A 22,383-nucleotide genomic window follows, 5' to 3' on the forward strand; every position below is an offset into this window, starting at 1 on the left:
AATTTAGTTGGATAGACAGGTCTAAGAAAGGTTGAAAAAAACCGATCTCAAAAGGTGATCGATTAATCATTGTGCACGCTGGCAGCTCAAGAGGCTTTGTATCTGGTGCTCTCTTAGTTTACAAATCATCCCAAAGTACTGGCGATTACCATCACGAAATGAATAAAACAAATTACGAAAAATGGTTAAAACAACACCTCATTCCGAATTTACGACCTAAAACAGTAGTGGTCGTAGATAACGCTCCTTACCATAACACACGAATAGACAATTCACCGAATTCCAGCTCTCTAAAAGCAACCATGCCATCATGGCTTTTATCTAAAAATATACCCTTGAAATCAAACCTACTAAAACCGGAATTGTATGAAATTATTAAACGTCACAAAGCAAATCATATTCAATACTCAATTGATCAAATATTGTCGGAACATGGTCATTCTGTTTTACGGTTACTCCTTATCATCCAGAATTTAACCCAATAGAAAATATTTGGGCCCAAGTTAAAGGTCACGTTAGTTCGAAAAATGTCTCGATAAATTTAACAAAAGTCAAAGAACTATTAATGGAGAAATTTGAATCTATTGGCGTATCATAGCATAGTTGACGATAGTTAAGGATATTAATCCCTGGAGCTGTCGTAGTAACAAGTATTAATAGTTCGTAAAGGCAATGATTTTAGAGTCCCTTTACATAATAAAGAGCAATTTACCTTTATTATGTTTTCGTGTATTTTCTTTGTGGTGATAAGACTGATATCTGAAACCAGTCTACATTTCATTGGAATCTACCAACTAATGATAAAAGTAACTTACGATTTTCACTACGCTAAAGCAGACTCAACATTAGCATTTTTTTATATAATATAACTAACTCGCAATAAGCAATTATATTGAACTTAACATAATCATCTTTATTCTCATAGCGTTAAGAGCTATATGAAAGTAAATCTATAAACGTAATGTTCAACGCACCGCTGCGCCCGCGCATGTCAACGTGATGTAACCAGTGTTCTCGCAAGGTCGTTTCTCTGTGGCTGTGCAACCGGTTTCTGATGGATATTCAGTAAGACAAAGTAGAAAATATATTAAGATTAAAATTTCATTGAATAACAGTAAAATGTAGGTTAGAGTTGCACATTGTGTGCAAATATTATTTCATGGACTCAGTGCGAATATTTGCTTATTATCTAAGAACATGATGCGGAAACGATAAAAATGTCTTGTTATTTTTTGTATATATTAGTAAACACCTTGCCATATGTTATGTGACTTATTCGAATGTGTTATACCGGCTTAAGAGATTGGATACATTTCCGGCTCCATATCGTGGCGAGATAAATTTTAGATGACTGTAATAATTCATATGATATTAATTAGCAAGTGGGGAATAAAATATAACAACAAAAGTTCATCCAAAAATAATTAATTTGTAATTATTCGTTTATTTTAATGCAGTATTTAAAAGATGCATGAAAAGAAAGAATGCTTTAAATGAATATAACTTATATTCATATTATGCATTACAATCATAATTATAATATATTATTGTGTAGGAATTGATAGTAATTGATGTTTTAAGTAAAAAAGTAGCGGCTGTCATATGTTATAGACTACTAATCTCTCCGAAACAAGTTGCATCCTCTGTTATTTGTATGTTTGTATATTGATTTAGTAGTTTTGTCAGTTGGGGTACCCAAAAATATCTTATCATTTTTTAATGTACTATATTTATCGTTGTGGATTTTCCGACTTTTCGAGACGACTGTACTTCCACAACATTTTACGTAGTTCCTTTTCGCATCGATCGCTGACATTTATGAGCTATACGTTTTTAATTCATAAATAATATTTTATTTTGTCTCTCAATGAAGGTGATTTCGTATTTTATATTTAGCTGTTAATTAATTAAAACTGGCGAGAGGTTTTGGAATTGCTTTAAAATCCTTCACTTACAATTATGGTATTAAGTAATAATCAATTAATTTATTCAGGTGGCGTTATTTTATAGAAATTATTTTAATTTTATTATCACGTCAGACTTTCACCTTTAGCACGACTGCGATGATGCGATGCATCAAAGGGTGCTTTACGATTGATGTTTTTTCCACATTTCGACAACTAATTTTATTATTATACTGTTGTTAGTTACGGAATCAATATAGTTTGCAATTTGTATACTGTCTTAAAGTTAATAATTTGATGGAGATAAAATCTGCACATTCAAAAATTGATTTAATATGATAGAAAAGTAAAAAAACCTCAAAATAGTCCCAATACTTTTCCCGTCAAACAATTGTAACTGCCTGTGATAGTGTCGGTTAATTATAATCAACAAAAAACCTAAATTACTGTATATGTCTATATATATATATATATATACTTATTTTAATATTAATTTATATGTACGTATTTCCATATTTTGTTCAGTCAAAAACCGCTAGACTTCGCTAGGGATTTAAGATCAGTTTTTTTAAGTAAGTTTAAATAAGATAAACATTAATTAAAACCGTTTATTTATTACTTAATATTTGTAAGCATATAAAGGAAAATAGTCCAAGACATTCTTAGAGAGGTGAAACCATACACATACGTTTCGTTCTGAATACTTAACGAGGATTGAGAACACTTGCACTCGCCATATTCAACACCTACTTGTTTGTACCCACAGCCGCGAAATAGATCTATGAATATATTATGATATTCCTCGTTTTTTAGTCAATACCTACTTTATCGATTTAATCCGAAATAGTCTTATAACTTTGTTAAAAACCAAAAACGATTCTTTTTTTTTTCTAACTGATAAAAGTTCATATGACTAGGGCTATTTATATATACTCTATTCTCATCATAAAAGGAGAAATGCCAAATAAACAACATTTGACAGCAAATTAACGCGATATCGAAAGCTTGATTAATCAAGCAATAGAGCTATGATAGTCATTGTGGATTTACGAAAAAATGGCGTTTTGAAGGTCGACGAAACGGTTATAGGAATTTTGGAAGTAAAATTGAGGTGGAAATAAGTAGTTAAGTGTTGTATTATAAATAAAGATAAATTAATCATAAAATCTTAGTAGTGTACAATATAGCTGATCTTTTAGCAAATCGCATAAATCATCTTCATCATCAACAAAAACGTTTTTGTTTTTGATAGCAGAAACGTATCATCGTATCAATCAATCGTACATAAAACTAATACAGCATATTATTCTTAAAATATTTTAATACGAGTTATTGAACTACGTTTGTACGCTGTTAAATAAGTTTATTATTAAAAAAAAAAACACCTTTTCAGAATCAATGTTTAATCTTTGGAATAACCGTTATAGAGTCTTATTATCTATATTGTAATAAATTATTTTTTATGTACATAAATACTAATATAATAAATCTAAAATGTTAGTCAGAACTTAAGATAAAATATTGTTCTAGTTCGTCAGGGTATACCAAGCTTTTGTCAGGTTCTATAACAATGGTATCGCGCCACATATCAACGTTTGAAGATTGGGGAGCAACTGTACTTAAAGCGTAATACCAATCGTTATTTTCTGGATAGCTGTCTGTTGTAAAATCCTCTTCTAAAGATATTTCTTGATCACTGTTACCTGAAACATTTTGCATATTTTCTGTATCGGTATCATGTGTGGGTACAACTATTTCATCATCCTTATCCATTTCATTAATTATATTTGCCTCACTTTTACAGAAGTCTAGGGTTTCTTTCTTACAAGTTACATTATTTTCAGAAACAGTTTTCGGCGATAAACCAATAAATGAGGGGCAGGTATTACTATTGTTCTTAACGATATCAGATTTTTTGCAAGTTGCTTCTTTGGTATCCAATTTGGAGTCATTCATTTTTGTATCAGTACAAACATCTGTATGTTTTGGAGCTTGCGTGACCAATGTTATTTTTTCTTCACAAAAAATGTCGGGTTTCAAATGATTCTTATCATGGTTTAATTTTTGACAACTATTTTCTGTCAAATCAATTGTATTCATATCAGCGACTGATTTTATTTTTGAAGTCATCTCCTTATCGAATTTGTCTGTTATATTATTGATATGTGTTAAATTTAATTCCAAATTGTCATTTAAAACCTCTTTGTCAGAATTTTTATTTTTATTAGATTCTATATTTTTTGAAATGATATTATCAGCCATTGTTCTTAATATAGCTTCAATTTCCTTCTTAAATGTTTCAGAATATTCCAATAATACTTCAGGTTGCGATGTTAAATATGAAGTATCATCAAGGTTAAGGGAATTTCTATGTTCTAAGATATTTTTATCTTTAAGGCAAACATTGAGATTAACTTCGCTTGTCGATATATTTTTCTCAGAATATGGCATAAAGGGAGAAACTGTTGTATAAAAGTTACACAGTTTTGAATTATCTAAAGGAATATTTGTATTATTACTTAGATTACGAGTGGCATTATTGTGCGAAGTATCATTTTTTAAATCGTTCAGACCTTTAGTTTTTAATGAAGCTAAATTTTTTCTTGAATCGCTAAGCGATTTTGTTGTAAGTTTCCCTGGTTTATATTTTGAGTCAAATTTTTGCATAGACTTGATGTTTGAAAAACGATCGCTAAACATAGAACTTGCACAATCCGTATTAATATTTTTGTTTGAATAATCTGTCGGGTAAATATTCCAGTAATTAGGTTTCCACATTTCTTTCGCGCTCAATGGGTATTCAACTTCGGGAAAATTACACAGATCACGATAATTTGCTGCAGAAGAAAATTCTGGTGGGATAATGAATTCATTATCAACTTTTTCACCCGAGTTATATTCTACACCTTTTACAAAATTGTTGTTTGGAAAACATCTTAGGTGGGATTTGCACTGAATAGGGGATTTATTACTACCTTGTAAAAACAATGTTTCATAGATTGGATCTTGAATTACATTCCAACTGTCTTCGTTTATATACGGATTACTTGAAAATGTATGTGGAAAACTGCAAACAAGTGATTCCTGTAATAAATATAATTTATAAAAAAGCCATATATATTTATTCTATATATATTTTTTCTGGATTATCTATTGTATATTAAATTGTAAAGCCATTTTATAATTCAATATGTTTATTTAAACGACACAAAACTTAGACACAACATGTTTGTAACTTTTTCTGTTCTTAGGTATTTATTATAGATTTAATTTACTAATTATGTTGTCGCAGACAAATGAGATTAAGACAACTTGTCTGGATTTAAGAAGAAAATATTTATTTAATATATATTATAAAAGCTATCAAAGAATTATTTAATTTCGTTTTATTTATTAATATTTAATTATATTTCTGTTATAGCAAGCCATATTATATAGTAATGATATACATACAGTACTCATACTACAAGTAGTACTTAAGGTTCATAAAATTCAATTGGAAAATTGTTATTGTAACAAAGACGACGTTTAATTAGTAGATGATTCAATTATACTCCTTAAATTATTAATATTTTAAAAGTTGAAATAAAAAGAAACTTACCAATAATATATTAAACACTATGATAGAAAATGATATTTTTTTCCGAAACTTCATAATGTAATAAATATAATCTAGCTTATCTTTCTTATTTTATACTACGCACTTTGTTTCCAAGCGATTGACGGAAACGTGACGTTCATAGTCTTGATTTTGGCTTATCGATTATATAGGAATATCTGCGCACCATTATTTTGTAATGTTAAATATGAGTAACAGTTAAAAATTAACTGAACAGTTTTAATTGGCGTGCAAAGCTTTTATATGATTTTATCTTTAGGGTTCTCTATATTTATGTCAAGTCAATTTCGTTTTCCGTTTCTTTATTGCAGATGCTTTTAATATACATGTTGTTAACTTATACAAAACACTATCTTATAATACGTTTAAACCTCTTCTCTAAACTTATATAACAAACTACGTACTCACTACGAACGAAATTATGCAACAACTAACATACAGATCTCTTAATTGAAAGAAGTGATTAAAAAATAATGAATATATAAACATTATATAAATTTAACAAATTGAAACGAATAATGATTTTCATAGAAATCAAATATTTTTTATATACTTGTGTAAATGTGACGTTGCTTAATCTTCCTCAGATGAATATTCGTCAGAATACATTACTACATACTTTTGCTTGCCGTCACTAAGATTATCTGCAATTATAGTATCATTCTTTTGACATTGTGAATCAAGTGATATAATAAAATCTAGAAAAAAATCCCCGTCATCGGTTTCTTCGTAGTCTTCAACATCTTCCGCAAGATGTTCTGTTGTTGTATTATCATTATCAAGAATAATAGAATTTTCATCACGTTCAACGTGTATTTTCAAGGTTTCAACATATACGTGGTTATCTGGAGTATTACATATTGTTCTATTTAATGGTAATTCTATTTTTGTAATTTCTAAATTGTTTTCAAGTAATTGTAAAAGTGAATAGATATTCTCACTCTCTTCAGAAGATTCTGATAAGAGTTCAGTAATAAGTTCAGTAAATACTAAATCAGTATGATTAGAACTATTTAATAAAATATTTAATATATCTTCTGGAAATACACTTGTTTCTTCTGCTGAGTAATTTTCATTTGTACATTTGTTTAAGAATGTTTCGTTTTCTCCACTTGAAATATATTCAAGTATTTCATAAGGGAATGTATTAAATTTTTCTCTTGTTGAATTGACATTATCTTTTCCGGGAACTTCAGATAATTCAAAATAAATTTTAACTTTTATTAGTAAATGACGGTCATCTGATGTCGTGTTCTGAAGTAATGAATATTTTTTCGTTTCGGTCATTTCATCCGAACCATTACAAACAGTTAAGTTTTCATACTCTGCAGATTCAATTAAATCACAATTTTGAATATCTGTTTCACTTTCATTATATAATGAAGATATCAATGATATGTCATTAAATTCGCAGTATTCATATGTTTCAGTATCATTACGTTCATTACTTGTTATTATATCCTCTGAACAAATACTATCATTGTTCCGCCGACAAATATCTTTAGATTCTTTATTGCTATACAATAATGTTTTTTGTTCGTTTTGTTCACATGTATTATTCTTGTTACTTAGTGGAGAAGTCTTAACTGTCATACATTGTACTTTTTCGTCTTCAAACATTTTTGGTAAATTATTTGTTTTAGTTTTCTTATTATTGGAACTTATACATCTATAGGCAGATTTTACATCGTCATCAAAAGGCCCAAGAACTTCGTCATAACCATTGGCTATGTAGTAGAAAGGTTCAGTGATATCTAATATACAAGTAGGATATATGACATCTGGAAAATAATTTCCATATACATTTGTAGTTTTATCAGTACCAACAGTTGGTCCAATTAAATCAGAAGTATAAGGACGTTTTCTTTGATTCATTGAAAGTTTGCCATTTGAGTTCAATTCGTTTGCAAGACTTATACACGAAACTACCTAGAAAAGAGACATTTTTATATTTAAACGTAACATTTGTTGAACTGCGGGTATAATATTTTATTTTTACATACCTGTAGTGCTCTTGCCAAAACAAAGTACTTTAAAATCATTTTACATCGATAAATACATATATTTTTTCAAATATTTGTTACCAAGAATATTGTTTTTTGGATCTTCAAATGTTCATGGATGCGTTCTATTAATACAACACGTCTATGGAAAATAGGGTGTCTATGGACAATTTATTCACTTAATGTAATATTGCTTTAATTTATTACAAAATAAACATTTCTTTTAATATTTTAAGCAACTATTTATTAAATTATCATTCATTATCTTATCTACGTTTCGTTTTATGTTAATGTGTAATCATTCAAAAATGAGGTAAAACGTTTCGTGATAAAGAAGGCTTGATGCAAGTAGTCTATAACGAAAACTATACTTCAAATTGTTTATGTTTATCTATGATAAGGGATATTTTTTATTAAATTCATAAATTGATGATAGAACAGTATTTTTTTTAGCAATTGAAAAGAGTTTATGATTAAACTTATATTTCAAAGTGCCATATCTATCATAACTGATATGAGCACCACATGGATTAACCTTCGCGATCATCGTCCCACCAAATAGTAGTAAAAGAATTATTTAGTGATTACAGGCACAAGGAACATAAAATCTAAGTTTCAAATTTAATATTTTAAAAAGCTAATATCTATAGGCAGCGTTGGTTTTAAATCAGGTGGCTCATAATATTTTAGCCCGACGAACAATTTTATAAAATTACCGATGAGGATAATTATCATCATCGGTATTTTTAGCCGTCTCGTGGTATATGTAATTATATCAACATTGTTAAGAACTTATTTTAGGCTGTATATACACTAAAGTACACAATCTTTGAAGCTACATTGTTTCTTTCTTACTAGACATATTATTAATACCACATTACCTTGTAAAAATTACTTTTTGTGTTTACTCGTTGCTATGTTATGCTAACCCTATATTACCAAGAATGAAGACATTGACAGGACTCATAGCAGGTTTAGGATTATCAGGCATCCGGATTTAGCTTTTAGTGGTCGTGACTGATCAAATATTTACGTGTCCATTCTGTTCGGGTTTTGTTAGTATGTTACACGGTACAGTTATAGTATACAGTCACTCGAAGTGTACAAAAAGCGAGACTATTCTGAATATTGTAAAAATTCTATGCAGACTTAAAAATACATGTATGTGTTACCTTCTATTAATTTAATGTACGACTCAATTAAATACTAAGTTCGGTTTTTGTATTTCAGATAATGGCAACTCTAGGTACCTAAGATTGTATCCTCGAAACTTATTGTATCTTAAATAAATGATAATTACGTTTGAATTTGATTTTCTTTGTAAATGCAGAACGGACATATTTATATTATTTATATAGTTTATAAATTTTCGTTAACACATAATTATGATTCAAATTTTATTATCTTCTAATGTTACTTCTGCTATTTTATATTAATTTGTATTGTGAACGTTTATCCTTTGTTTTTTGACGATAAACTAAGTAATAAACATAATATAATATAATTTTCAAACGTGTACATCGAATACTTGAACGCCAGATTCTTTACCGTAGCTCAAGCAAATGTGTTAAAAACACTAAAATATTATTATACCTCAACCTTATTCGAGTGTAATTTTTCGTTTTAAACTATTGAATAGGTAGTAAAATAAACAGTTATGTTTAATACATAATATCTATTTAATTCCTGATTTACTTAATATAATACATAACACAATACAATTTTAAAAGAGCAATTGATGATATGAAACGTTGTAGAAAATTATAATTAAATTAGTAATAACAGCAGCAGTCACTTTTATGTTTTATACAATCGCATTTATTGCTGCGACCGCGGTCTGAATTGGAGCGACATTTAGATTTTGATCGTCCTCTCTTTCTGCATTCACCGCAGTCATCACAACTGCTGTCGCAGTACGGTCCATCGTTCTTACACGATTTATGGTTACCCTTCTTTTTGCAACCGCAGTTCGAATAGCAATCACAGTCACAGTCGAAATCGTAATAATAATCGTTGTTCGTCACTGATACTGGATATGGTATGTAAATTGGTTCGTTATCAGATTTATCCTTCATAGAAACTATTAGAGATATTATTTCTAATAATTCGTCGCGATCTTCGTTTTCCAGGATAATAACTATAGGTTTTTGTGAATCATCTTGGTAGGGATAGTAATATTGTTGGTAGTTAGATTGGATAGGATATTGTTGAGAGTAAGGGTTGGCATAAGCGATCTGTAAATACTGAGAGTAATCGTAAACAGGCTGTTCATACGAATACAGCTGTGAATACGGGTCCACGCAAGCTCCAACTATGTAACCGTTCGACTGATTTTGCACCAACTTGAAAAAAATTTTACCATAAATATCATATTAAAAAAATTGATAAGTTAATTAAAACTAATTAAAGTACAAAATATAATCAATACACATATACTATGATGAATAAATAAAAACAAATTGAAAGATTTACCTCAAACCACAAAAGAAATATTAAGAGAACTCTTCGGATTGGATACATGTTCTGCGTTAATTTAATTATAAAAAAAATAAAGCAAAACTGCTCGTCTTATATTCTAGATATTAGTGAAATATCGATCATGAAATGAACTTGTAACTAAAATATTACATAAAAATGTATTTTATTTCATAATATATGTCATGTACGGTTGTGTTAATTACACAATCCTGTTTTCCGTGATCTAAATAACTAAAAAAATCATGAAATACTAATAAATCGACGTAGGCTTCTTCGTATACGTAATCGTTTTTGGCATCATTTTTTCTGACACAATGTAGATGGCGAAGACTCGTATTTGAAACAGTAAGAAATTGATCCTCAATTATTATAATCCATATAATTTATGGCTAAATTCTAACTGTGTATAATAATTAATATAATTGATGCTAAACTAGCAAGAATTTAGAAGATTACTATTAATTTTAAAATATTATTTGTAATAAATGTGAAAGAATCAATAATAAGAACAGTTTTCATTTTCTAATATATGTATGTATAGACAGACATATCTAGATTTATATATGTATTTGAAACAAATAAAATAAATTATTTTTATGACAGCATTTATAAACAGTCTTCGGGCTTAAATATTATATTAATTTCGTTGGTATCTTTCCCGTAGTAAGCATGTAATGGCACATTATTATCTTCATGTGTGCTATATGGATTTGTATCACAACAAATACAGCCATTAGTAGGGACAATTATTGGATATGGAACGTAGGTAACACCATTTCCGTTGTTGAAATCGAAAAAGCGATTTTGGCAGCCACATCCGCAGTATCCGCCATCGTTACCAAGACATCCTCCATTATTGCATCCCCCGTTACAGAAACAACCTCCTCCATAACCATAGCCTCCACCACATCCACAATCCCCTCCAAAGCCACCGCATCCACATCCGCAACCTCCTCCATATCCAAAGCCACCCCCACAGCCACAGCCTCCTCCACATCCGCAGCCACCTCCACATCCACAATCTCCTCCAAACCCGCCGCACCCACAACCGCAACCTCCTCCATATCCGAAGCCACCCCCACAGCCACAGCCTCCTCCACATCCGCAGCCACCTCCACATCCACAATCTCCTCCAAACCCGCTGCACCCACAACCGCAACCTCCTCCATATCCGCAGCTACCTCCACAGCCACAGCCACCTCCACGTCCATAGCCGCCTCCACATCCACACCCTCCTCGACCTCCACTATTGCCTCCACATCCACAATTTCCTCCACAGCCACATCCACATCCCCCATTATAACCGGAATTTCCCGATCTATTTTTTAAGGCAAATATAAGAAAGTATAAAAGAGACCGGAAGTCATCATCGTCGTCACGTCCGCTAACACAGTAAGGTGGTACAGATGGTGGATACATAGGATAGTTCGGATAATTATAGCAGTTATAGTCGGAAAAACTTGGTACACTGGGAGGTTCGTAGTAGTTGTCAATTAGTGGCTTTATAACAGCTGGAATTACAAATTTTCCTGTCGGCTGGACATATGACGTAGTTGAAAGTGTTGCCGGCGGTGACACGAACTCCACTCGACTTCTACATTGAGCTGATCCATTATAACCCTGTGAACAAATAATTCACTTAAATTCTTAAACAAATTAAATTATAAGTAATTAGGTCAACAAATCGAATCATACCTGTGCTATGAGCAGCAATGTTGACAAAAATATTCGAAGCCCCATATTGGTGTGAGTATTCAAATTTTGTAATTACTCTTCTTATATACAAAATGGGTTTCAAAACACAGATTACTTAGAAACTAACATGATGTAACTGAGCTGTTTGAAGGACTTTAGCACGTTTTCTTGTAAATATAAAATATTAATTAAGCTACAATTAGAAATATACGTGATAGAAAAACTCAACAAGTAATAAATATTTAAAACTAGAAAACGAAATAATAAAAATTAGAAAACGAAAAGCTAATTCAAATAATTATGTTATTATCGCATTATTGACAGAGATCGGTATTGGATACGGGATAGGTATTATATTCGATCCAGAATTTCGATTGCAACATCCCCCACAAGCACCACATCCTCCACAACCACCGAACCCACTCCTACCACCGAATCCTCCATTAGCGGTTAATAACAAAAGTAATATAGGCAATAAGCATTTCAATTCATCGTCGTCATCGTCCACAACCACAGGGTACGCTGGGCCATATCCTGGCGGTCCGTAACAACCGGGATACTGACATTTGACTACATTCATCTGAAAAATATTAATCATTGTACAAATAATTGTGTTTCATCTAAGTATTTCAAGGAGAACCAATTGACATTTCATAAAAAAATATACATTTGCTGTTTTATATGAACACACTAATTACTGATTTATGCAAATGTAAATTTGAATGACAAGGTTTAGTCTTAACGATATTGCCATGGAACGGATGAGCAATTATATATTGTCTGATTAATGAGATAATTACCAAAACATGAATTTAATAATTGAGAATGGCAACACTTACATTAGAGTAAGCGACGAAAAGCAAGCAGCCTAACCACCATAAAGTAGACATATCGACTACGTTAAAACAAGAACCAGTTGCAAGTATTCCGATTTATATCATTTATTATCGGATTTTGAAATAAAATTCGTATTTTGTTCAATCGTATTTCTAAATGTTTTATCTTTTGTGTTCTCGTTATATTATGAAAATATATGTTCTATTATATAATAATATCAGATAAATAACGATTATATTTTCGACATATTGTAATGTTGTAACTCTATGGAAGTTAACATTTTATCGGTCGATACGGCATCAGGCTTAGGCAAATTCGATTTGAGTTGAAGAGACTTGTATTGTCTTATTTCCGCCATTCTTTGATCACGTGACCTAAAAAAATGCTCTATCATTTCTACGAATTTTTTGTGCGTTTACAATAAAATTGTAAGGATCAACATGATATTATTGTTTATCAAGAGTGAACCGGGCTTACAGACCTCGTACGGTTAGTAAGAGCAAAAACCTTTCAAATGTCCTATTGTTCGAAGTTGACTATCAAATACTTTAATCGTGTCAAATATAATAAGAATATTTATATTTATTTTATAATATCACTAAGTAAATAGTAAGTAGTTATTTCTTAAATAAATGTATTTTGAGAAAAAGACGAAATTTTCCGTTTTATTATAAAAATAATTTGTTATTACAAATTATAAATAAATGAATATTAATACAGTCGAATGAACAACATGTTTTGACTTAAATATTAACTTTTATTTACGACAAATACAACTTTATTTTAAATTTACAAGTATCTGACATAACTATAATTTCATGTCACTAGTCTGGCCTCTTTTCTAGCAATCAATTGTATCAGTAGAGTTTTTTCTAAGTCTCCGTCTCATTCCATCAAGTGCGGGTGAGGAGGGAATGTTGTCAGTCGCAGCATTGGAGCTAGAACAGCAGCTGTTCTGCTGGTAACTCTGACAGGTAACGCTGCTGGAGCCTGGCGTAATCCACCTAAATATCCGCCACCATAACTGCACACATGACCTTATTCTGTAATCTTTTGTGAAGGGATAATATTAATTCTTAATTCAACGCTAATGATTTTATTTATTAATTGCATTATTATGATAGTGTGGTGAGTCGTAATCAGCCTGTAAATTTCCCACTGCTGGGCTAAGGCCTCCTCTTCCGTTGAGGAGAAGGTATGGAGCATATTCCACCACGCTGCTCCAATGCGGGTTGGTGGAATACACATATGGCAGAATTTCGTTGAAATTAGACACATGCAGGTTTCCTCACGATATTTTCCTTCACCGCCGAGCACGAGATGAATTATAAACAAATTAAGCACATGTAAATTCAGTGGTGCCTGCCTGGGTTTGAACCCGAAATCATCGGTTAAGATGCACGCGTTCTAACCACTGCGCCATCTCGGATCAGTGTGGTGAGTCATGAGTAGTTAAATATCGAACACATATTTACACACACTTCGATCAAAGCTATCTAGAGTCCATTTTTTTTACCGTTTTGTCACAATCTGTGATCAAATAATATTACTATATATAACGAACGAATATATATATAACGAACTCTGTTAAGAATTAATTTGTGACAAATCAATTATTGATTTTTCGTGTACTATAACTTACCTATGTTTTTGACGAAAACGAAGTCTTGGTTTCTGTTGGTTGTTATTTATTCGAAGCGATCAGTCTGGGATTAATAAACTTACGAAAATAACTCGTATTAAGAAAACGATATTTTACTTCTCTTCGCTAAGTTTACTTTAAATTTGAATTTTTATTCAATTATACAAGGCTGCTATACAAAATTTATATTTAAGTTAGTATATTAATATACGTTCAGTTACGTTCGTATGTTAATTGTTGGTCTATTTGTTGATCGTGAGATAAAATTATTATATAACAATTTATCAATAAATGGAATAAATTTCCAATTTGTTGCTACACAGAAAAGTCGTAGGAAATGATTTTGCTAGTTTCTCGCAGTCTAGAATGATACCTTGCAAATAGAGTTTCATGGCAAGGTCGCTCTACGTCCGGAGCGATCGGATGGAATAAGGCAATTACTTGGCAGATCGAAATAAATTTGACGCTCGTTAAATTCGGAAATGATATTGCTTACCTGATACACTTTCCGTAATGCAAGTAAAACTACTTTAAAGTGTATCTTAACTCTATTAGATAATGCTTTTAAATAACGTACAGACTAGAAATAAACATTAATTGTATTTCAGTTTAAAAATACGCATAATCTCAAAATTTACTGGTGACTTTAAAGTTGTGTACACTGTTCGATTCTTATACTGTTTAAAACTATACTTTTGTTTACCAAGTTAAAAGTATATTTTGCTGTGTTGCCAATCTAAAATAATCTTGATCGGAAAACAATTGTAATTGAAATAGTTTAATAAATTATGTTCTAATACTTACATTAAATATAACAAGGCCGATGAAAGAAACAATCCACGTTGCAGGACTCATTGCTCTCGTACTATGAAAATAACAATCCAGGATACTCAGCTTTATACTAAGTTTTATCGTTAGCAATCCTCTCTTTTGTGTGAATATCTTTGTTTATAAAACTGTTAATGTTGCACAGGTGTCAGATATAGAACAAAGAAATCGTGACTCATTTTCAGCACAGAGTGTCGGTCATATTAAGAATTGTTGACGTAATACATTATGCTTTACAATATAATTAATATTTATTCATTATTATTGATATAATGTTAGGAAGTAAATAATAAATCACATTATAAAAAATGACTTTATTTTTATTCTTATCAATAATATAAATACTTATTTTAAATAAAGATATTGCCTACAGCATTACATTAAAACCTGGAATATTTAACATAATCTAATCTTCTTCCTCTTCGGATACGTGATCATCATAATCCGTTGCATCATTTTCATCACTCTCAATACTAACTTCAGGTATATTTTTCGTTTTTTTGTTTTGTTGATCCCGAATAAATCTTGGAGTATCCTCTGCTGATTCGTCATTGTTGAACATTTCTTCTTTTAAACTGTAAGCGGTTTTCTTCGAATTGCCTCCATTACACTGCATTTCAAAATCGTTTTGATTCTTATAATTATGATTACATTTACAACCTGAGTGGCAGCCACATCCTTCTCTTCTGTCTTTTATTAAATTCAAAATAACTGGCAGAAGTGCTTTTAAGATCGATGATTTCGATCCTTGATTCATTTTATATGGAGTATAAGGCGCGTGGGAACTTATTTCTTTGTTTGATTGAGCATATTTTGATGATTTCTTTGGAGATTGTAATATTGATAATAGAAGGGATAATAAATTGTCAAATTCAGTTGCTTCATCACTCAAAGCCATTGCACTGAGATTTTCCAATGGATTTTCATAAATACCGAAAAGTGGAGTTTGATAAGGCGTAACTACACCATTTCCAAATATTGTGGGATTAGATGTTGATAATACCGTTGTATATGGGATTGGGATAGACGATACAACTTTCGCTTCCGGCACAGAATAGGGTAAAGCATTCATTGGAACTACATAGTTACTGCTTAAATTTGTCACAAAATCCATTCGTTGACCTCCATATGTAGTCACTGGTGATGTAGAGGGATAAGAGGATACATATGACTTCGAAACGGGAATAGATTGAGAAACTTGCAGTGGAATTTGTTGAACCACAGGAGTGACAGTTTTTGGCTGGTAATTTATATTAGCTGCATTACTAAATGGTACAATGGAAGGTGATGACTCTAAAAAGTTACAAGGTTGTTGTTGTGCTACAGATGATTGTGGTAATACTGGTTGTGGTGTAAAACTTGATTTGGGTTGGTATAAAAGTGGTTGTTGTGAGTCAGAGATTTGATTAGGTTGTTGATTTATTAATTGTGAAATAATTTGCGGCTGTTGCACCGAAAATTGTGGAGTTACAGAAAACGATGACTGTGAAATTGAAGGATACTGCGAATTAATTGTTTTTTGGGAATTAAAATTTGTATCTCTTCCCAAATTATCGTTTTGAAATAAGTTTTCATTTACGCTTTTAATACTCGAAGTACTTTGAAAACCTTGTTTAATATTGTTTTGGCCTACCGTCGGATTATTCATTAAGTTGTTTAACTGCCCGTGAATGCCCTGAAACATAAATTTATTCATAAATAATTTAACAAATTAAACAAAAGTAAATATTACACAAATACTTCAACAAAAATTACTTTAAAATATATTAGAAACGCCATTATCTGAAGAACTCTGGCTAAAGCCATCTTTGAATATACAAAGTGACATCTGGATTTTACAACCAATTATATATTTTTAAAGTTATGACGTGAGGCAACAGTATTACTCTTATCATTTGTTAAACATCTTATCTAATCACGTAATACAATCTTGCTTTTTATATTTTTTTCTTAAATGTTGAGTAACGAATGATATTAAAGAACAGACACAGTCAAGGGACAGGATATTCTCCGGAATGTTCTCAGTATCAAATCGCATGCAATTGTTGTATATTTTAATTAAGAAATTACTCATAATAGTTTAGATTTTAGAATCTGCCCGTACTCAGCTAGTTTATGGCCCTTTGCTAATATATACGCAACATGTATTTTTTTTTTTAATTACTTTACTTAAAAATGTGAAACTTTTTTAATTCTGTTTATTAGTTCCAATTTTTTTTTTTAGTTTGACGTATTGATTTAGCACGTTCTTTAAATTCTTAATTTAAAATCCACTGTTAAGGGCCTAAGGTTTATTAGTAAATTCTTAACGCATTACTTTGGTAAAATTTTTATAGAGATATTTTTCGAATCATACAAATTTGGCATAAACTAAAATCTGTAAAAATATGATCAAATATTTTTCTAAATAATTTAATTTTATCACATATAATGTCATTTACTAATGGACATATTGGTAATATTATGTAAAATATGACTATTTTAAAACTACAGGCGGTTATAGTATGAATTAAGGTTATATAAAAAAGAGTAGGTAGCAGTATACCCACACTGAAGCGAAAAACAGCAAATCTTCCAACCAGGAGTTTAGTTCCATGTAAAGATAATATTAAATGTGCAATATGACATAAGAAAAATATTATTGAACATTTTTTTGATAATATTGCTAAGAAAATAAAAATATTTTTTGATAATCAATAAATTGTGATTGTTTTGCGACCAAGTCAAATATTATATTATTGACTCTAGATGTTTGTTTTTTTTTAAATTATATATGATTAATATAAATAAAAGTAGTTATTCGTTGATTAGTTTTTATATAATTGGGTCTAAAAATCATAACGTCTGTCTATGATCACAAATACAATTGTTGGGAATTAAAATATTGAATATTGTCCATTAATAAATATTGTTTTTCTTAAACAATTTCAATGAATTTATGATTTATTTCTTTATTATGTTTGGAAATAATATGTTAATCTATAATTTATAAAATTTAAAAAAAAATGTTACAAATACCTTATTAAAGCGAAGACGCTTTAAGATAGGAAGATAACGCTGCCAGCTTCCCAAGAGTGTGATGTATTTTTTTAAAATTAAATTAAGTACTCAAAATGAATAATAATAACAAAAAATTTTAAGATTTTTAAATTTTCTTCCGATAACTATACGAGTTTAGGCGTTGGTTTTATATTTAGGTCTACAAAATCTTGGCAACGCTTAAATTTTTTTGGAGCACAATATTATTAGCTACAATACTTGATATTATAATACTGCTTAATTAAAAAAAAAACTTTTATATTTGGCAACACCTTAATACATTAATTTAATTGTGCCAGTAAAATAATGATCTTGTCAAGTATGTCTTAATACGATTGATACTTATTTCGGAATGGATGCCAGTATCATGTTATAGGAAGACAATATTTAAATTTTTCATACATAAAACATGGAAAATTTACTCATTGAAATAAATCATATTATATTTTAAATCGTTTTATTACAAAATCTGTTATAAAAAATCTTAATACTAATTTATATTGTGCTTAGTACTATTCTTAAAGATTTTATTAATAAATTAATTAACCAATAAGATCTTATTCTTCTGAACTTGATGCCTGGCTTTGACCAATTGGAACAGGTACGTAGGTCAGGGTATAATTCGTTGATGATGAATCCTGAAAACTTTGTTTTGAACTAGAATTGCAGTTTGAATTCGTTTTTTCATTGCTATCACCGTCGTCATTCGTATTCCTGGAATTCTGATTATTTATGATTGGATTGTTCGTCGGAAAAGGTATTGGAAAAGGGACAGGTATACTTTTTGTCCCGCTTCCACAATTGCAGCAGTTACAACAATTACAGTTTGGGCTGTTTCTATTTCTAGCTGCCAAAAGCAGTACAGTTAGTAGCAGTCCGAGGTCATCCTCTCCATGGTTGTCGTACGGTATTGGCGCTCCGCCATACATCGGGTAGAGCGTTTGGCCTGAAACTTCTTCCTGGAAACGTATTTGGGTTAGCTTAGTAACAGGTTATTGACATTGTTTGACAAAATGACGTCAAGTATATGAGTCAGAAACATTTAAAAATAATTATTTGTCGGAAGAGTAATGAGATGAAATTCTAAAATATCGTCTTTACGGAATATTACTTGTGATTCGTGATTTCGCTATTTTATTAAGTATCACACTTTAAGCTATTTATATATATTTCACTTACTATCTGACATGGTGCGAAAAATGAAACGATCAAGCAAATTTTTATAATCGTAAATGGTTTCATATTTAAATGTTTTTAATAAAAATTTAGAGAATTATTAAAATATGCATGTAACTATTAAGCTAGATCTTATACAGATATAAGTTATGCGTGAAGACGAAGTTATATTGCTTTAATTGCGTCAGATATTTATTATCTTATCTCATCAAGACGTGCTGAAAAACCACGTGCTGATTAAATTTTGCTTATAGTGTTAAAACAAAATATTGTGATTACGGCTCAAAATAAAATAATATCAACTACTAAAAAAATTTTATTAAATAAATTATTATTAATTATATTTACAAATTTGTACTTTTAGTTATATTCATCGTCATCGTCTTCATTATCTCTATGCCCTCGTTTACGAGAGGAGTATGAAGACTTGTGGTTATTTATGATAGGACAATTTACGGGTATTGGAATCGGATATGGTATCGGAATAGGACTATCCGAATTACTGCAGCAATTGCAAGGGCAGCAACATCCATTATCGCAACCTTGATCGCTTAACAATGCCAGTAATAATATTGGTAGCAATTTTTTCCAACATCGCGATTTCTTCCTTACAATTGGTACTGGTGGAGGTGGATACCCGAATTGAGGAAAAGGAATAACTGATTCAGAATTCACTGAAGTTACAGGCGGTGGTGTAGCAGAAACAACAGTAATTCTTGGTGCTGGAGCATTTTGTGATGGCATATTGATTTGTAAATTTACCGGGATGCCATCCTCATATCCATTTTTTATCACAAAGGGCTCTTGAAACACGCCCCCTCGACTTATTTCATTTAAAAATTCGCCAATTCCGGATTGAGTGTTTGTTGTTGGTAACGTTAAAGATGAGGGATTAATTTTTAAAGTAACAGGACAATAATTCACATCGTTTGTGGGTTGCGAAATTTGGTAGACTGAAGATTGTTGATTCGCGTTCGCGTAATTTTCTAGAGGAATTATTCCATTGCAAGATATGAGCTCCGGTAAAGTCGTACACAAAGGTGCAAATACCACGTTAGGGTTATTACCAGATAAAGCTGATTGACCAAAAAGTGTAGGTTCCTGTGAATAGCACGATGGTACCTGTGATATTACATTTAGCGTTTTTGGTCTATCGTCTTGGATATTTGTAAGAAATGTTTCGGCTATCGTTTTCGAAGATGGATTAAAATATTTTGAGACATCTCTTTTCGTCACATCTTTCGTTTCATAATAAGCTGGTCTTTCCTCTATTTTTACGAATTGGCAGAATACATTTGTAGTCTGAAATAAAAATATAATTATGTATCAGAATTATTTTTTAACCTTTTAATAATATGAAATTATAATATATAAAACAACATACCTGTGTTATTAAAAATATGATCGTATAAAGGACTGCCCACCTACATGGACACTCCATTTCGAACAATTGTTTAATAAGTAACAATTTTCTTTTATACAATCGAACAAGACTTTATCTTGTCATCATAAATTGGTCATATTTCCTATAAAAACATTATCAAAATTAAGAAATTCCTTGCATAATTGGTTGAGTTTTAACACATGTTATAATAGTGCGTTGTTTATGAAATAGCTGTAGGCAATTATTGATAACTGTTAGATACGGTAAATTATGTAATATACCCGTAATTATATGTAGTTAAGATAATATTTGTGTGAAAATGTAAACTAACTGTGTCTATTTCTGTTACAGGTGAGCTAAACGCAACGTCCAAACATTTAGGTATGATTAAAATATTTTTTAACGGTAAATTACAAAAATGAATAATTAATAATATAAATAACTTGGCTTCGTCTAAATCCGTCAGGGTTAGTTCCACCTACTCATCAGATATTCTACCGTCTAATAGCAATATTTAGAATTGTTATGTACCGGTTTTAACGGTGAGTGAGCCAGTGTAACTACAGGCACAAAAGACACAACATTTTAGTTCTCATTTTCTATGGGCATGATTTACCATCAGGTGGTCCATTTGTCCGTCAACCTACGATACGATAAAAAAGAAACTATTGGGTAGGCGTTAGGATCCATGACCATTTTAATGACAATAGCATTGATATGTAAAGCTGAGTAAATTTTTATCGCGTTTTCCAAAATTGTGACATTTATCGACTATTTAATATATGTTAATCCTCGGTTTACCAAACTGCTTGATTAATCAGCTTGATTTATCGCAACAAAAGTACAGACATTTCAAATGTTTTCCTTATAAGTTCTTTATGGTGACATATGGTTAAAAAGGCATCAACAATGATTTTAAACCTGATTATAATGAGATTGTTATTTATGGTTATTGTTGCTTGTTATTTATAGAATGACTGAAAATAAAAATGTCTTATGTACACGTTCTATGCAATGACTATATGCCCAATTCAAAAACAAAACAAATAATTGAAATTCAAAAAATTAAAAAAAACAAAAAAGCCCATTTCAAAAAAACAGCGAAACAAATAATTGCCGATTTGCGTTGAAATGACTGGTGAGATGTAACCAGATGAGTCCACAGAAAAGTTTAAGTTCACTGGTTAAAGACAAATAACAAATCATATGTTACATGAAAGCAAATTAAAATCACAAATTAATTTTGTTAATCTATCACACACTATCCACGATAACATATCCCAAGCACATAACGTCACCTCTCAAACAAAACGTTTTCTGTGTATTTATTTATATCAAAAGTGACGTCTATTATAAGTTTATTACTTCCCCTAGGAGAGGAAACGTTTAGCTTTGTTGTCGCCGGCGGAGATACGTACCATGTTAGGACAATACGATAACAACATCCGTGGCGTATTGCAGGCGGCATGACTGATGTTCGCTTGCGGTTTGCTTTCAATAATTACTTAAAAACTCTTTGTTACGAAGCTTAACATATCAGAGAAACAAATAGGTAATGAAAATGCGATTTTTGCAAGATTTTATTTAACTTACAATGTTTGTTAGTAGATTAACTTGTAAGCTGAATTAGATTTACTTCCTTTCGTCCTATGGTGTTGAAAGGGTCGCACTGGGTTTCCATGTCAAATCTACCGTAGCGTTTATTTTGACATTGGTGCCTTTATTATGTTGCTAGTTGTTAAAAAATATTTTGAACCAATTATTAAACTACTAGCATC

At 30.7% G+C, this 22,383-nt stretch overlaps 5 protein-coding genes and 2 long non-coding RNA genes across 7 annotated transcripts in view; 1 reads left to right on the forward strand and 6 right to left on the reverse strand.

The window, feature by feature from the left end:
* Positions 1-22,383, forward strand: part of LOC113392520 (serine/threonine-protein phosphatase 2A regulatory subunit B'' subunit beta-like) — a 114,901-nt gene that overhangs the window by 31,107 nt on the left and 61,411 nt on the right. The window lies entirely within an intron of this gene.
* LOC135194826 (uncharacterized) lies at positions 6,001-7,656 on the reverse strand. Its single transcript, XM_064220874.1, has 2 exons — positions 7,527-7,656; positions 6,001-7,452 (listed from the first exon to the last, which is right to left on the reverse strand). The coding sequence occupies exons 1-2, from the start codon at positions 7,563-7,565 to the stop codon at positions 6,097-6,099; spliced, it is 1,395 nt and encodes a 464-aa protein (XP_064076944.1). The 5' UTR covers positions 7,566-7,656; the 3' UTR covers positions 6,001-6,096.
* LOC135194831 (uncharacterized) lies at positions 9,398-10,368 on the reverse strand. Its single transcript, XR_010310001.1, has 2 exons — positions 9,999-10,368; positions 9,398-9,868 (listed from the first exon to the last, which is right to left on the reverse strand). It is a non-coding gene; the product is annotated as an uncharacterized LOC135194831 (long non-coding RNA).
* Positions 10,555-12,663, reverse strand: LOC135194828 (uncharacterized). The gene is made up of 3 exons (XM_064220876.1): positions 12,539-12,663; positions 11,700-12,279; positions 10,555-11,624 (listed from the first exon to the last, which is right to left on the reverse strand). Exons 2-3 carry the CDS (start codon positions 11,742-11,744, stop codon positions 10,611-10,613), a joined length of 1,059 nt encoding a protein of 352 aa, XP_064076946.1. The 5' UTR covers positions 11,745-12,279; positions 12,539-12,663; the 3' UTR covers positions 10,555-10,610.
* LOC135194830 (uncharacterized) lies at positions 13,070-15,161 on the reverse strand. Its single transcript, XR_010310000.1, has 2 exons — positions 14,983-15,161; positions 13,070-13,586 (listed from the first exon to the last, which is right to left on the reverse strand). It is a non-coding gene; the product is annotated as an uncharacterized LOC135194830 (long non-coding RNA).
* On the reverse strand, positions 15,306-16,901 carry LOC135194827 (metal regulatory transcription factor 1-like). Its single transcript, XM_064220875.1, has 2 exons — positions 16,762-16,901; positions 15,306-16,681 (listed from the first exon to the last, which is right to left on the reverse strand). The coding sequence occupies exons 1-2, from the start codon at positions 16,810-16,812 to the stop codon at positions 15,413-15,415; spliced, it is 1,320 nt and encodes a 439-aa protein (XP_064076945.1). The 5' UTR covers positions 16,813-16,901; the 3' UTR covers positions 15,306-15,412.
* LOC135194829 (uncharacterized) lies at positions 19,523-20,746 on the reverse strand. The gene is made up of 2 exons (XM_064220877.1): positions 20,606-20,746; positions 19,523-20,523 (listed from the first exon to the last, which is right to left on the reverse strand). The coding sequence occupies exons 1-2, from the start codon at positions 20,660-20,662 to the stop codon at positions 19,582-19,584; spliced, it is 999 nt and encodes a 332-aa protein (XP_064076947.1). The 5' UTR covers positions 20,663-20,746; the 3' UTR covers positions 19,523-19,581.

Source organism: Vanessa tameamea, chromosome 5 (assembly GCF_037043105.1).
Source record: "Vanessa tameamea isolate UH-Manoa-2023 chromosome 5, ilVanTame1 primary haplotype, whole genome shotgun sequence".
Lineage (NCBI taxonomy): Eukaryota > Metazoa > Arthropoda > Insecta > Lepidoptera > Nymphalidae > Vanessa > Vanessa tameamea.

Coding starts and splice junctions, on each gene's coding strand:
- LOC135194826 (XM_064220874.1), bottom strand. CDS start 7,565: ATGATTTTAAAGTACTTTGTTTTGGCAAGAGCACTACAG. Junction 7,453..7,526: donor TTTTGGCAAGAGCACTACAG/GTATGTAAAAAT, acceptor TCTCTTTTCTAG/GTAGTTTCGTGTATAAGTCT.
- LOC135194828 (XM_064220876.1), bottom strand. CDS start 11,744: ATGGGGCTTCGAATATTTTTGTCAACATTGCTGCTCATAGCACAG. Junction 11,625..11,699: donor CATTGCTGCTCATAGCACAG/GTATGATTCGAT, acceptor ATTTGTTCACAG/GGTTATAATGGATCAGCTCA.
- LOC135194827 (XM_064220875.1), bottom strand. CDS start 16,812: ATGGCTTTAGCCAGAGTTCTTCAGATAATGGCGTTTCTAATATATTTT. Junction 16,682..16,761: donor CGTTTCTAATATATTTTAAA/GTAATTTTTGTT, acceptor TTTATGTTTCAG/GGCATTCACGGGCAGTTAAA.
- LOC135194829 (XM_064220877.1), bottom strand. CDS start 20,662: ATGGAGTGTCCATGTAGGTGGGCAGTCCTTTATACGATCATATTTTTA. Junction 20,524..20,605: donor TCATATTTTTAATAACACAG/GTATGTTGTTTT, acceptor TTTTTATTTCAG/ACTACAAATGTATTCTGCCA.